At 36.6% G+C, this 15,004-nt stretch overlaps 2 protein-coding genes across 6 annotated transcripts in view; one reads left to right on the top strand and one right to left on the bottom strand.

Annotated features, from left to right (window-relative positions):
* CLINT1 (clathrin interactor 1) overlaps positions 1–8,909 on the top strand; it is a 67,868-nt gene extending 58,959 nt beyond the window's left edge. For 3 of the 5 annotated variants that reach the window (XM_007165533.2, XM_057541001.1, XM_057541002.1), the window contains 4 exons: positions 420–494; positions 4,039–4,331; positions 5,987–6,191; positions 7,178–8,909. In XM_007165533.2, coding sequence (XP_007165595.1) covers positions 420–494; positions 4,039–4,331; positions 5,987–6,191; positions 7,178–7,524 — 920 coding nt within the window. In that variant the 3' untranslated portion in view covers positions 7,525–8,909. The remainder of the gene's footprint in view (positions 1–419; positions 495–4,038; positions 4,332–5,986; positions 6,192–7,177) is intronic. The other 2 variants (XM_007165535.3, XM_028166012.2) reach the window with 2 other exon arrangements.
* A 3,464-nt stretch (positions 8,910–12,373) lies between these two features.
* Positions 12,374–15,004, bottom strand: part of LSM11 (LSM11, U7 small nuclear RNA associated) — a 53,459-nt gene continuing 50,828 nt past the window's right edge. Inside the window, exon 6 of the mRNA XM_057541616.1 lies at positions 12,374–12,507. Within this exon, the coding sequence (XP_057397599.1) occupies positions 12,483–12,507 (25 nt within the window). The 3' untranslated portion in view covers positions 12,374–12,482. The remainder of the gene's footprint in view (positions 12,508–15,004) is intronic.

Here is a 15,004-nt window from a genome sequence, read left to right as displayed (position 1 = left end):
GTAGCTTAATCCCTTTTTATTTGTAAGTAATCTGTGGGATGATGATTTGATTACCCAGCAACATTTTACCCAGGTTTTAGCATCCATTGAAGATTCTTATAAAGAGCATAATTGGCCAGATAAACTGCATGCCTACGTTATGTTCGTGAAATGTAAGTAAGGGGTGACTGTAACCACAGTTGTAGTATCTATTATATTACTAGTTATAGAACTGAGGGATACTGTAAGAGAGTCTGTCCTGTGGTAGCTTAAAGGGAACATGGTGACGTAAAAAGCTGGATCAACTAACTAGCTGTTATGATGGGTCTTGGGGCTCTAGTATTGGGTATTTTTTGAGTGCAGTGCTAAAATGGCTTCCTAAAAGTGCTATCAATTGTGCTGTGGTTCTGACAGTTTTTTTCCTCATACTTAATTTCTAGGAGGATCAGCTGATTTATTTGGAGGCTTTGCTGACTTTGGCTCAGCCGCTGCATCAAGCAATTTCCCTTCCCAAGGTACGATATGATTTGATTGGCCAGAAATCTAGGGGCAGTGGAAATGTTACCAAAACAAAACAACTCTTCACCACCCCACCCCCATCTGCTTCTTTTGGCCATTTTCTACTTGTAGCAGTGTTTATAATTCCCAATTCACAAAGGTACTTTATTGGGCCAGTATCCTAAATGTGCCAGACGAATTAATCTGGTTGCAGACTACTCAGGTACACCTAAATAAAATTGCCCTCACTCATAAGTGACTCTTGTTTTATTTTTTTTGAGGGGGGTGTGCGGGGAGTAGGTGGGTAGGGAGTGTGAATAAGTATAAATCTCATTTTAGCAGCAAGAATATTATGGTTTATGTTTAGCTTATATGATTTTCTTGAATGAAATTCGGGGACATTGGAGTTGGGCAGACCATCTTACCAAAATTCATTTCTTTATAATTTAGATATCTTAAGAGAATTTCTATGAAAAATAACTGAACTTCATTTTGGCATATCCTTAAATGTGAGCGGTTGAACCTCAGGCAAAAAAAAACTTCCTCATTCCATGTTAAATTAGAAATTTTAAAATACTCTAGATTTGTTGTGATCATTTCACAATATTTGTAAAGATCAAATCATGATGTTGTCCACCTGAAACTAATATAATGTTATGTGTCAGTTACACCCTCAATTTTTTTAAAATGGCAAAAAAAAAGCTAACATCCAAGCAGAATATAGGCTTAAACATAATGGATTGAGGTGAAGGGCTTGTATTTTTCCCCCTTATTATTAATACTTTTATCTTACTACCTCTGCCATATACTTTGGTAGCTATTTAACTTTATGAAAGCCTCAGCCTCCACCTTTCTAAAATTGGGAATAATGCTACTGCTACTTGTCTTGGTTCTTTATAAGGATAGAGTAACGTCTGTAGAGACGTGTAGAATAGGGTCTGAGTTCATTATTAAGTGTCTTTTAGGTTGTAAAGGGGTTGGTTCTAATGTTTTTTTCCATAAAATCTGGTCAGTCTGAAGTTTGAGAGATAATATAAAAAATTTAGCTATAAAAATCATAAACATGAGGTGAGGCAAGGAGGAAATATTTAACTGAATTAGTTTTATTATTCATTTCAAGTAGAGTTATCTATCCCCATTAATTGGATTAAAATTTATATTTAGTACTGTCTGGTTTAGGTTAGTGACGCATAGGTTTTAATGTGATTTGGGTTATTTGGACCGCTTGTGTAAATTCCAAGTACTTCCCAGAAACCAGGATTGTAGAGTAATGAACTGCTTCATTTTAGAAGTGTGGTTATGCCTTGTAAGGGTTAATACCTTGCTTTAGGCAAATCAAAGTGGAAAATAAACATTGCCCTAATTTTACAGACTGCCTGTGTAATTCTCAAAGTTTTTATGTATATGAAGTTGCCTACTGTGCAAATAATTCAAATATGTTAATGTTGCTAAGTGATACATTTCTTCATCTTATGTGATTAACAGAACCTGATCACCATTACGCAAGGGGCTGAAACTGTTGCAACAATGATTAATGATTGCTGAACAATATATGCCTCACTAGAAATCTCTTCCTCCCATGATTAATCATCTCAGATAAAGTTTTCAGATGGGGCAACACATTTTGCCCCAGTTTCCATTCTTATTCTGTTTTCTAGATCAAGCAGATAGAAAATCAGCATAAAGTTTACCTTTATCCAGCAGTCTTCCTTAAATTAGTTTAAATTGTTTAATACATAGAACTAATTGTAAAACTCTTAATTCAATCTTTTTTGTAAAGAAGATCAAAGACGTGTTTTAGCAAAACCCGGAAGTAGTGAATATCAGCCCAGTTCTTATATTAAACTGTTGGTAGAACTTGGGGTTTCTAAGTGAATTATTTTCTGTTTTAAGGGTGCTTACATTACAAAATGGTAATAGAAGATATAATTTTAAAGACTTAATGTTATTGTTCTCTTGATATTTAGCATAATGAGACACAGTATCACAGTGGTTGGTTACCTTTTAGGCTAGACAAAATGTATTTCCAAGATGTAAGTGAACACGTAGTGCAAAGAAATGGTGTTAATTAACTTGGAACTACATACTGTTGGCTTTCAGATGACAGTTTATATGTAGCTCTTTCTTCACCGTTGCTTTTCTCAACTTCCATTAATTCATATTTATCTGTTTGTCCTTTTCTTAAAGCAAGGTTTGTTTACTTAGTATAGCCTAGTTAAAAAAATTTTTTTTCAAGTATCACTTGCCTTTATATTTATTGTGTTCCCAATAGCTAGTATTATGTATGCAGAATTTATAGAAGCTTGACTTATACTTTTATATGGCATACCTAAATGAAAGAAAGTGTGATGCTTTGCCTCTCCTCTGTCTTTTCACAATTAATCCAAAGCAACAATAAACCTCAAATGGCACTTACTATATATTAAGTTATTCAATCTTCACAACTTAGGTTTTTTAAAAAGTATGGCACAGGGGACTTCCCTGGCAGTCCAGTGGGTAAGACTCCGTGCTTCCACTGCAGGGGATGGGTTCGGTCCCTGGTTGGGGAACTAAGAACCCGCATGCCTCACGGCGTGGCCACATAAATAAATAAAAGCTCTCCTTTAAATAAAGTAAAAATAAAAAGGCACAGAGAAGGTTAAGCAAGGTCACACAGCCAGTAAAATACAAAATCCGTTCTCTTAAATATTTCAGTCTATTAATTAACCTATTAATTTTTATATTATTAACTGCATTAAATCTTTTTTATGCATTAAATCTTAAACTTGTTATAATTATACTTTGAAGCATAGTGATAGTTTTGTTTCTTTTTTTAAATGTTAGCATGAGTTCCCCTCTTAAGACTATACCCCGCTTTTTACTTAAATAGATTGAACAGTCCCATTTGAAGTAAACAATGTACTAAGGTTATATATCATGGCTCTCTGTAGCCTTTGTGTTGTCAGTGGAAGCATGGCCAAATGGGTGAGAACTTCTTACAGAAATTTACTAATCCTAGTCTTAATTTTATTGAGTTTTTGGGTTTTTCTTTTTAATGAATTTGGGGTTTTATTTACATGAGATGGTATAAATCATAGTTTGATTTCTCTTTGAACTTTTCCAAATAATGAATGAACAAAATCAGTTGAACTGTCTGATTTTACTGAGTTACTCCTTGCATGAGGATTCTGGATCTCCCAGCAAAGAGTTTAACCAGTTTAGAGTTTTTTTCTTGTTTTTTGGGGCTCTCAGGCTAGTTCATATTTGTTTAGCTAGAAACATATTTGATATGCAAACTTAGGTTGAAGGAAAGTTTTAGTTTCTGTAATTTCTTTGTGTCACCTCAGACCTGCCAATGCCAAGAGATGGATTTTACTTTATATGTGGAAGTTTTAGTTTTTTCTTTGCCACCTTGTTAACACTCGTGGAATATTCATGAGAAGGAATAATGTCCAGATGGAGATGGTACCTGCAGATGTTAATCTGGATGGACACAGATCAGCTCTAATTTGTTTCAGTTGGTAGATTGTCATATGTGTTCTGTGCATTTCAGAAACTTTCTTACCCTTCTTTCTTTCTCAGTAACAGCAGCAAGTGGGAATGGAGACTTTGGTGACTGGAGTGCCTTCAACCAAGCCCCATCAGGCCCTGTTGCTGCCAGTGGTGAGCTCTTCAGCAGTGCCTCACAGCCAGCTCTAGAGCTTGTCAGTAGCTCACAACCAGCTTTAGGCCCACCTCCAGCTGCCTCAAATTCTTCAGACCTATTTGATCTTATGGGCTCATCGCAGGCAACAATGACATCTTCCCAGAGTATGAATTTCTCTGTGATGAGCACTAATACTGTAGGACTGGGTTTGCCCATGTCAAGATCACAGGTAAGTTGTCTGCCTCCCTTGGAAATTGTGATTCATAATCTTTGAGATGCTCTAACTAATCTAATGGCAGATTAGCATAAAACAGAAAAATAAGCAAGTGATACATAGATTACTTTTGTATATTGCGTTTACCTTGTGTCCTTTCCCCTGGAATAGTCATTTGGGTTCTCCAGGGCAAGGCCTTCTCACTCATCTTGCTGTCCATGCAAAGCCAAGTGTGATGCCTTGCACAGAGGAGGCATTTGTTGAAAATTTATTGAACTAATAAACAAATTGGAATTTAATAGTTTAAAAAATTGTTTTTAAGAAGAAGGAATAGAGGAGTTCCCTGGTGGCCCAGTGGTTAAGACTCTGCGTTTCCACTGCAGGGCGTGTGGGTTCGGTCCCTGGTTGGGGAACCAAGATCCCGTGTGCCGTGCAGCACGGCCTAAAAATAAAAAATTAAAGATATTAAAAAAAAGAGAAGAAGGAATAGAGATATATTGCTAATATAGAAAATTATTCTCTAAAATAATGAATGTTCTTCCCTATTCTGGACCTGCTCTACATTATATGATGTTTATATAGACTCTTCTTTCAACTCTTATTTTCATAAAGGAAAATAACTAAACAGGAACTTTTAAATTCACTTTTTAAAATTAAATCTAAATTACCTAATACTAGCTTAGAATTCAAACAAGTGCAGAATATATGTGTCTGAGTTGTACCAGGAACTTGCTGTTTTTGACTCAGGCTATTTGGAATATTTGTTTATGATGCTAATTATTCATTTTAATATGTAGACTCTCCTATTTTGGGTGTTAGGATGAAGGAAGAGAAGAAAGAAGCAGAAAGGTGACTGATCTGTATAACAGATATTAGACCTAACATTAAGAAAAAGGACATGAAAGCCATACCAGTACCATTAAATTGAACTGAACAAGCTCAAGCCAGTTTACTGTTTCTTTCATATGGTCTAAGCATAAAGCCAATCTACTAATTTGCAATCTTAATTTCAACTGTGTTGTGAGTCTTTGCATTGGTCCATTTTTAATTATTCCTCCTATTCGTATTTATTACCCTTTTTCTGTCCTTGTTACAGTTATTCTGGTAGTAACTACCAGGCTCCTCTGCTGCTTTTTCCTGAATTTCTCCTTTCTTCTGTATTGGTCCGTACTGTATCAGATGCCACTAGTGTTGCTCACTTTAGGCAATAGAAATACACATGGAGCAGGGATATGTCGGTCAGGTTATGTGGAATATAATTTGCTGTTTTGATGGTTTTGTTTTTTTAACATGAGAAATCATACCCCGAATTCCATTTTGTAAGAATAAATTTCCACTTGTATATTTCCTTAAAGTTGTACTAACCCGAAGTTAATAGTTGCCCCAGGATTGTGGCTTCTAGACTTGGGGTGATGGGAGGATAACTGTTAGTGTAAATATGTTAGTTTTTTTTCCCCACCCCAAACATGATTTGGACTTCAGAGAAATATTATGGGAAGCTGGTGATTCAGGATATTGAAGACCTTAATGTAGAACATTTGTGGTTCTTATTGGTTTCAAGAGTTTATTACAAAGTCTAGTATATATTTGGAGTTACTATGATTAAATTGCCATCTGGTAATCTTTATAGAGCAGATGCTTAATTTTTAGAGCATTTTTCTATTTTCCAGCCTTTGCAAAATGTTAGCACAGTGCTGCAGAAGCCTAATCCTCTCTATAATCAGAATACAGATATGGTCCAGAAGTCAGTCAGCAAAACCCTGCCCTCTACTTGGTCTGACCCCAGTGTAAACATCAGCCTAGACAACTTACTACCTGGTATGCAGCCTTCCAAACCCCAGCAGCCATCGCTCAATACAATGATTCAGCAACAGAGTAAGTTACTGCAAGACATCCCATTTCTTTGTGTACTTGTAATCCTTTGCCCTTATGCCGGGACTACTTCAAGCCATGAAATAAAACTGTACTGAAAGCAACTGTGTATTCACTTAAGATTTTTTTCACATAATACCTGGTATCCCTCCTGGCACATTGAATTGCTTTGTATTCTGCTCTTGACATGGTAACATTTATTGTATATGGTGGTGAGTTTTGGGAGCCTGATCACTAAAATAAAAGTATTTGTTGAGAAAAAATTTTTAATATAGGCAGATATGTCAAGAAACAAAAATCATCTGAACTCCATAATCCAGGGATAATCACCATTAATTCATATTTCTTCATAGTCCATCTTTTCTAACCACATTTTTAATACTTGAGATCATTCTGTCTATATTTTGTTTCTTGCAGTTCATATTCAACATTATTGTTTTTTCTGTTGAATATTCTTAAAGAAAGAAAGCATGATTTTTGGATCTTTATAGTTATCCATCATATTAGTGTGCAGTTCCTCTATTGCTGGTTATTTCAGTTGTTTCCAGCTTTTTCCTATTATAAATAACTCCATGGTTTTGTATAAATCTTTTTACTTGTGATTTTTTTCCCTTAATGTAATGTTCTAAAAATAGAGTGAGTCAAAGGATATAAACTTTTTAAGGTTTTTGATACACAGTAGCTCTTGACAACTTGTTAGGTCGGATTCAGTAATAGATTTTATAGGAATGGTTTTAAAGTGCCTGATGTTTTCCGCCAGCCCACTCTTACTGTTGCTACATCTTGGGGAAATCAGAGCTAACAGCCACTGAACATTTCTCAAGAGTAAACAATACAAGTTAATTGACTTCTCTTATAAAAAAATCACTATAAAGTAATTTTATTGGAGCTTACAAGTATTGATGGTCAGGAAAATTGTATTATTTTTCTGCTCTGTGAATCTAAGAATTCAGTGTGATAAAGTTCTTTTGTCTCTTTTCTTCTGTTAGATATGCAACAGCCTATGAATGTGATGACCCAAAGTTTCGGAGCTGTAAACCTCAGTTCTCCATCGAACATGCTTCCTGTCCGGCCCCAAACTAACCCTCTGATGGGGGGACCCATGCCTATGAGCATGCCCAGTGTGATGACTGGCACCATGGGAATGGCCCCTCTTGGAAATAGTCCAATGATGAACCAGAGCATGATGGGCATGAACATGAACATAGGGATGTCAACTGCTGGGATGGGCCTGACAGGCACAATGGGAATGGGCATGCCCAACTTAGCCATGACTTCTGGAACTGTGCAACCCAAGCAAGATGCCTTTGCAAATTTCGCCAACTTTAGCAAATAAGAGATTGTAAAGGAGCAGATTGAATGAAGGATTTTTAGTGGTGCAGATAGGTGATGTTGGGATGGAAAATGCTAGTCAACTCCCCTTTCTTTCATCAATTAATTAAAATAAACCTACATTAAGAACCAAAAAGGTGGTTTTATAAAAGCGAAATATCTAGTATTTCAGATGGCCAAGCAAGGGCACTTCAGATGAGGCAGTCAGAATCATTTTTCCCAGTGAGACAAGACCACAAATGGGGTAGTGAGACCACTGAAGGCCTTTATAAATTGAGGAGCCCATTTTAATATCATAATATGTGGGAATACTAGAATAGGGCTGAATAAATGTGTTTGTTTGAATCTCTAATTTTATACTTTTCTTTTCCTGAAGAACTTGATTTTTCTGTCCCTGAATCGCCTTGTCACAATTGGGTCTGTTCCTTTTACTACCACTCTTGAGTCCATATATGAAATCATTAAAGTTGGATGATCAGTTTTTTATAAAAATATATATTTTTGTCCAGAAACGGCATACATATGTGATTATGGCTAAATCAAAGGTAACTGGAATGTATATACTTTTGCTAATGTTCCAGCAATACTGCTATTATACTATCCAAATTTTTATTGTAACAAAACCTCTTTAAGCAATTGGTGATAGCTATGGGATTTTCCCATTTCTTCTGCTATAATTATCCTGTGCAGAACTCGGAAGAATATTTTTTTCAGGACTGCTCTATGGTTTCCTTTAAAAGAAAAGAGAAAAAAAACCTCCAGTATTTTTATTTGTTCTTAGCAGTCATTATTTACACTTTGCAGTGATAACTTGGCAAGGCTTCCTTCTGTGTTTATCCCTGTAGGCACCATGTAATAGTCAGGAACAGTCAAAAAGAAAAATATTTATTTGTTTTTGGTGTCTTTTCAAAAAATTGAAAAGGGTAAAAATCCATTAAGACCTTAAATATAAATGTTAGAACTCAACAATGTTGGCTTTTAGATTTTATACAGTATTGTTTTGGTTTTGAGTGTATATAATATGGCATTAGCAATATGGTTCCAATAGAGAGGAGTTAAATATATATATTATTAAAGGAGACCTGTAGCAGTCAAAGATTTTATTGATTTAATGGCAAATAAAGGAAATTAATTAAAATGTTTTTGTTTTCCTGCTGTATTTCTGCATTAAGGTCACATGAAAATCATGATTCTAGAGTTTGGAATGCAAAATTGTTTCACCCTCAAGCTGGGAATATTTTTTAAAATAAATACTATAATATAGGCATCAAATTATTACCTCCCCACTTTGTGTTGCAATTTTTTTTATTAAATTGATAAAACTTTGTTTCCATTGTATTCATAATATAGTTCTGTTATACATAACATTAAAATGTTCATTAAAATCAATGTTGAACTGCTTTTTCTTTCATTATGTTAGACATTTGAGACCGTTTGGGGAAAAAATAATTATAATTTGGGCAAAGTAATTTTTATAAATAATTTAAAATTATTTAATGACTTCTCTATTCCTTCCTATCAGACTCTGCTGTTAGGAATTAAAAATGAAGCAGCAAAGATATCCTGACCTGCTCCATTCTTGCTAATGTTCCATCTACAACATTTCTAATTAGGCAGAAATTCATGTACTTCAGCTAAGTGGTAATGAAAAGTGATTCATTTGCTGAATAAGAGATGAGAGAGAGTGTAATTAGCTGACTGTGGTTTTTAATCTTTCAACAATTCAATGTGTTTAAATTAGTTTCAAAGAATAGGAGCTTTCAAGTGTTGTTACTTCAGAGCAGTCAAGCCAGGCTCTGGTGGCAGCTTGGAGAATATCTTCACTGATATTTAAAACCCGCAATCTTAAATGAATGTTTTCTTTAAATTGAGAGGTATGGCATCACCTTTTCAAATATGTATGATTCTTAAAGGAAATAAATATTTTGTTTCTAAACTTTCGTGTTTAAAATTTCTTTCTAATAAAACTGATTTATTTCTAAAGCATTTTCTTTACTACTATGCCTTCTTCCAATGTTGTATTCTGAAGACAGAAGGGAACCCCTACCTTAGTTATTACTGTACCTCAACATACAGTCTGCTATCTTACCAGTATTTTTTGTTTCAGAGCCCATGAAAGAGGAAAACAAGAATTGCCTCATTGGGGTTCCATTCAATTTAATGACTTGTCTCTGAAGGGGTTATTAAGTGATACCTAAAGAAAGGTCTGAATACCCCAAAATAGTTTGGAGCTGGCAAGAAAATAGTCTTCTTTAATAATCTGTTGGGCTCCCTTTTGCCCATCCTGTACTTCTTTCCTTTTTCAATAGCTTCTCTGTTGTATCTGTTTTTCATTTTGCCTACTATTTTGGGGAGAGAAGGGGAATTAGTTACTGTTCTTGCAACTTACGTATAATGTGTGAATCTCCCCTGCCATTCCATATTCATTTTTTTCCCTCTTAAAATGTTTTTTACTTCTCTGATGTGATCTTCAGGAACCATAAATAGATACAGTGTTCTTGTACAGTACTTGGGATGTCTACTTTTTTGTTTAAAATACATTGCCTGAAACCCATAATGCTGTTGGTTAGGAGCTAGTCACTAATAAGTTGAGGCCTATAGTTACTTATATTTGGGAAGGGTTAATATTTGGGAGGGAAGGGTTAATACTTTTTTCTTCTCAAATATTTTTGAAACAGTAAAATAAAGCTAACTGTCCTAAGCACAGAACACACCTTAACGGTAAATAGATTTCTGAAATAAACTGGCTTCGTGTTTCAGCTCTCCTGGGAGACAACACTGCATTGTGGAAAGAGCATGGACTTGGAAGCAGACAGATCTAATCCCATTTCAACACCTCACTGTCTGTGTGACACCTTAAATCAATTGATCTTTTCTGGGCCCTAATACATTTTTTTCTAAAAATAACTTAAAATCTGGAAGTGTTGGATAATTAAAATAAGTGAGATCAGCAGCACTGACATATATATGCTGTAAATGTTTCTCTGCCTCTCATTTTTATTATTTATGCAAATGTGCTTGCATATGAGGAACTTCCTATGTGCCAGTCACTGTGCTAACCGTTTCACATGCATGTCATTTAATCTGCATAGCAAACCCCAAAACCTCATACTCCTAAAAGGAGTGTGTAGTTAAGAAAGCCTGAGAGGGACTTCCCTGGTGGCGCAGTGGTTAAGAATCCACCTGCCAATGCAGGCGACACGGGTTCGAGCCCTGGTCCAGGAAGATCCCACGTGCTGTGCAGCAACTAAGCCCGTGAGCCACAACTACTGAGTCCGTGCACCACAACTACTGAGCCTGTGCTCTAGAGCCCACGAGCCACAAATACTGCGCCCGCATGCCACAACTACCGAAGTCTGTACGCCTAGAGCCCGTGCTCTGCAACAAGAGAAGCCGCCACACCACAATGAAGAGTAGCCCCTGCTCGCCGCAACTAGAGAAAGCCTGCGCGCAGCAACGAAGACCCAGTGCAGCCAAAAAAAAAAAAAAAAGTTTAAAAATAAAAGCCTGAGAGACTGTTATTAAGCTGATTTCTAATTGAGGATTTTCCTATCTGCCTGTATTGAATTCTTTCTTTTTTTAACCGACAAGCAAATTGTAAACGAGCTGCTCTGTGAATGTATTGACTCACTTATACTTACCACATTAGTGCAGATGTGAGGGAGAGAACTATGAAAGTGAGCTCTTGACTTGCCACACAAATAACCCTCAGAATGTTCTCAGCTTTTAGAAGCAGTAGAGATCTCAATTTTTCTATTGACTTCTTGCAATTTTCTTGACTAAGATCTTGTTATTCTAATATCCAGAGAAGCAATCTGATATAAAAACTAAAAAAACAAAAACATAAAAGAGGATTATTTTCTCTCTTTTTCTTTTTTTTTTTTTTTTTTTTTGGCTGCTTGCAGGATCTTAGTTCCCCAAACAGGGATCAAACCCACACCCCCTGCAGTGGAAGCACAGAGTCCCAACCACTGGACCACCAGGGAAGTCCCTAAAAGAGGATTTTATGTTTACTTTTAACTCATTATGACCTTAATTCTTATGTGTCTTCCTTCTATGAAAATGGCAGCCTTGCTAATGCACTGCTCTCACAGACATAATAAGCAGCTCCTAGCACCCCTTCACACTGCACTGGCTTACCCCAGTGGGGTGGGGTGGGGGGAATCAGCATGCAGCCAATTCAGATGCTTAGTTTCCCAGGGATTTTGAATGGATTTGAAAGTCCTGATGAGCAAACATAATTTTCATTTGTTACCCTTAAAAACAAGTGTCAGGAATTCCTTGGAGGTCCAGTGGTTAGGACTCGGCGCTTTCACTGCGGTGGCCTGGGGTTCAATCCCTGGTCAGGGAACTAAGACCCTGCAAGCTGCGCAGTGCGGCCAAAAAAATAAAAATCATAAATGTCATTACTTTAAATAACTGAGTCCTGGACTATGGAACCCTACATTTCCATTTGATTTTTCTGAACTGTCCATCTGTGTTCTTTAAATGCTCCAAGCACATTTCTTCCATTTGAGATAAGAGTGCTTAGAGTTGGTATATGGAACAGTTTGACCTCAGGATGCCCTTAATGCCATTAACAACTAATGAGGACCCCAAAGAGCTTTTGTTTATGTGGGTCATATCTGTTAATACTAACAAATAAAAGGTGAGAAACTTTAAAAATATTAATTGGTTTTATAGTAACAAGCCCATCACCTGCCAAATTACAATTTTATTAAAAACTTTTTCAAAATAACAATCTGTGAGAAGAGTGGCATTGTTTTACATTTCTGAAAATCTCTGTATTACCTGGCTTAGCAGAATACAGCTGGATTCTCTTACCTGCTTCTGCCTTCGATCTGCTGTGCCATGTTGCTTTGGTGGAAATACATGAAAAAAGTCAGGCCTCAGAAATATGTGGTTGGAAAAGGTAGAACCTCGCAGGTCCCCTGAATGGGTCTCAGGGCGCCCCAGTTGTCCTCAGGCCACGGGTAACTGCTCCTGTCTGTTGCGAATTAACAGGTAAGTATTTCTTAGTAACTATGTATCCATTTACTTGATTTATTCTGTTTATAAGGTGATCTGCTTGAGGCACAAAAAATGTAGTTTTGCCTTTCACTTCAGTCACAAGCAAAATGCTCGTCATGAACTTGCTCTCTGGACCCTGAATATTAAAAATTGGTGACACCAGAGCTCTTGCTCAGTTTTCAACATTATTTCTTCTGATACATAGTGCATATTTACTAGCTTTTTATAATTATGAAGAAGTAAGTTTCTTACCCACTTTAGGTTTTTTTAGGAAAGCTTAGATTGAGAGACTGGGTGCTGAGTGCTTGGTGAATTATAAACCTTTTGAACCTCCTTTTCTGTCCTTTGAGAAGAGAGAGTAAAACGGGTCAAACCTGAAGGCCTCTGAGTTGTTTGCAAGGGGGCCTGGCAACTTTGTACACTGTTCTCTGTCAAATACTTCACAGAAGGATATGGCTATAGAAATAGTGCATCCACATTCATAGTGTTCCTTATGAATCCTAGATAAATTTTATCCCTAACATGGAGGAATCCAGCAAGATTTCCATCCTCTTCATGAAATGGCGGTAGCTAGCTCTGTCCTTATATACATCAGCTCCCTTCATTGTCATAACCTATGGAACAATGACCTCCCTCTGATAAATACAGAACAGGTGTGTCAGAAACAAATTAACCAAAACTAGCTTTGCAAAGATTGTTGTGCAGGGTCCCCAAAACAGATTTCCAGTAACTGATCACCATGGTCAGCCTTCAGTAAGCATGCCTGGCAGAGTTTTAATCATGGAAATAGGAAGGAAATCCTAGGCAGAATTCCCTCCCATATCAGAAGAGCTCTGTTTTGGAAACATGCATATAGTAGTCACAGAATCAGCTTTTGTTAATGAATGAAGTGTTGAAGGTTTGATCTTTTGTGTCTGGTAATTTATAAACCAGTTTATTGGACTGTATTTTCTAAAATGTAGCTAAAATATTAGGTAGTAGACTGAGTTCCAGTATTCCTAGATTTTTTTCATGATATTTCACTTCTCAGTCATCAAAAATTTAAATCTAGGAAAACAATCACAAAACAGTCAAGATAAAAGTGTAGAAAGTCCAAACACTCCCAGCTAGGAAACAAGACTACAATGTGGTAATGAGCCACTAAACCAGAGGACCACCACCCACATGTTCTTCCATGTGTTTATGCATGCAGAGATCTGAAGAATGATGAGAAGGAGCCAGCCCTGTGAACTACACATGTGAACACCCCAGGTGGACAAGAAACATCAGAAGTTTAGTAGGGTGTGTCCAGAGCTTGATGTAGAAGGAGTGGGACTGGGGAGATAAGCAAGGACATGGTAATAATAGGTGCTTTGGGCAATCTACAGATTTAATGCAATCCTTATCAAATTACCCATGACATTTTTCACAGAACTAGAATTCACTAGTCCTAAAATTCATATGGAACCATAAAAGACCCACAAATGCCAAAGTATTCCTGAAGAAAAAGAACAAAGCAGGAAGCATAATAACCCTCCCAGACTTCAGACAATACTACTAAGCTACAGTAATCAAAACAGTGTGGTATTGGCATGAAAACAGACATATGGATCAATGGAACAGAATAGAGAGCTCAGAGATAAACCCACAGACCTATGGTCAATTAATCTTCGACAAAGGAGTCAATGGGAAAAAAGTCTCTTCAGCAAGTGGTGTTGGGAAACCTGGACAGCTGCCTGTAAATCAGTGAAGTGAGAGCACACTCTCTCACCATACACAAAAATAAACTCAAAATGGCTTAAAGACTTAAACATATTACATGACATCATAAAACTCCTAGAAGAGAACATAGGCAAAACAGTCTCTGACATAAATGGTACCAATGTTTTCTTAGGTCAGCCTCCCAAGGCAATAGAAATAAAACAAAAATAAACAAATGGGACCTAATCAAACTTACATGCTTTTGCACAGCAAAGAAAACCATAAACAAAACCAAAAGACAACCTACAGAATGGGATAAAATATTTGCAAACAATGCGACCAACAGGGGCTTAATTTCCAAAATATATAAACAGCTCATACAACTCACCAACAAAAAAACAAACAACCCAATCCAAAAATGGACAGGTGATGCAAATAGACATTTCTCCAAAGAAGATATACAGATGGCCAGCAGGCACAAGAAAAGATGCTCAACATCGCTTATTATTAGAGAAATGCAAATCGAAACTAGAGTGAGGTACCACCTCACACCAGTCATAATGGCCATTATTAAAAAGTCTACAAATAACAAATGCTGGAGAGGGTGTGCAGAAAAGGGAAAGCTCCTACACCATTGGTGAGAATGTAAGTTGGTGCAGTCACTGTAGAAAACAGTATGGAGGTTCCTCAGAAACCTAAAAGTAGAATTACCGTATGATCCAGCAATCCTACTCCTGGGCATATATCTGGATAAATATATAATTCAAAAAGATACCTGCACCCCTATGTTCATA

This window comes from Balaenoptera acutorostrata, chromosome 2 (genome assembly GCF_949987535.1).
Source record: "Balaenoptera acutorostrata chromosome 2, mBalAcu1.1, whole genome shotgun sequence".
NCBI classification, from domain to species: Eukaryota; Metazoa; Chordata; class Mammalia; order Artiodactyla; family Balaenopteridae; genus Balaenoptera; species Balaenoptera acutorostrata.
Note: the sequence above shows the minus strand (reverse complement) of the source record. Positions and strands in the feature narration are given on the sequence as shown.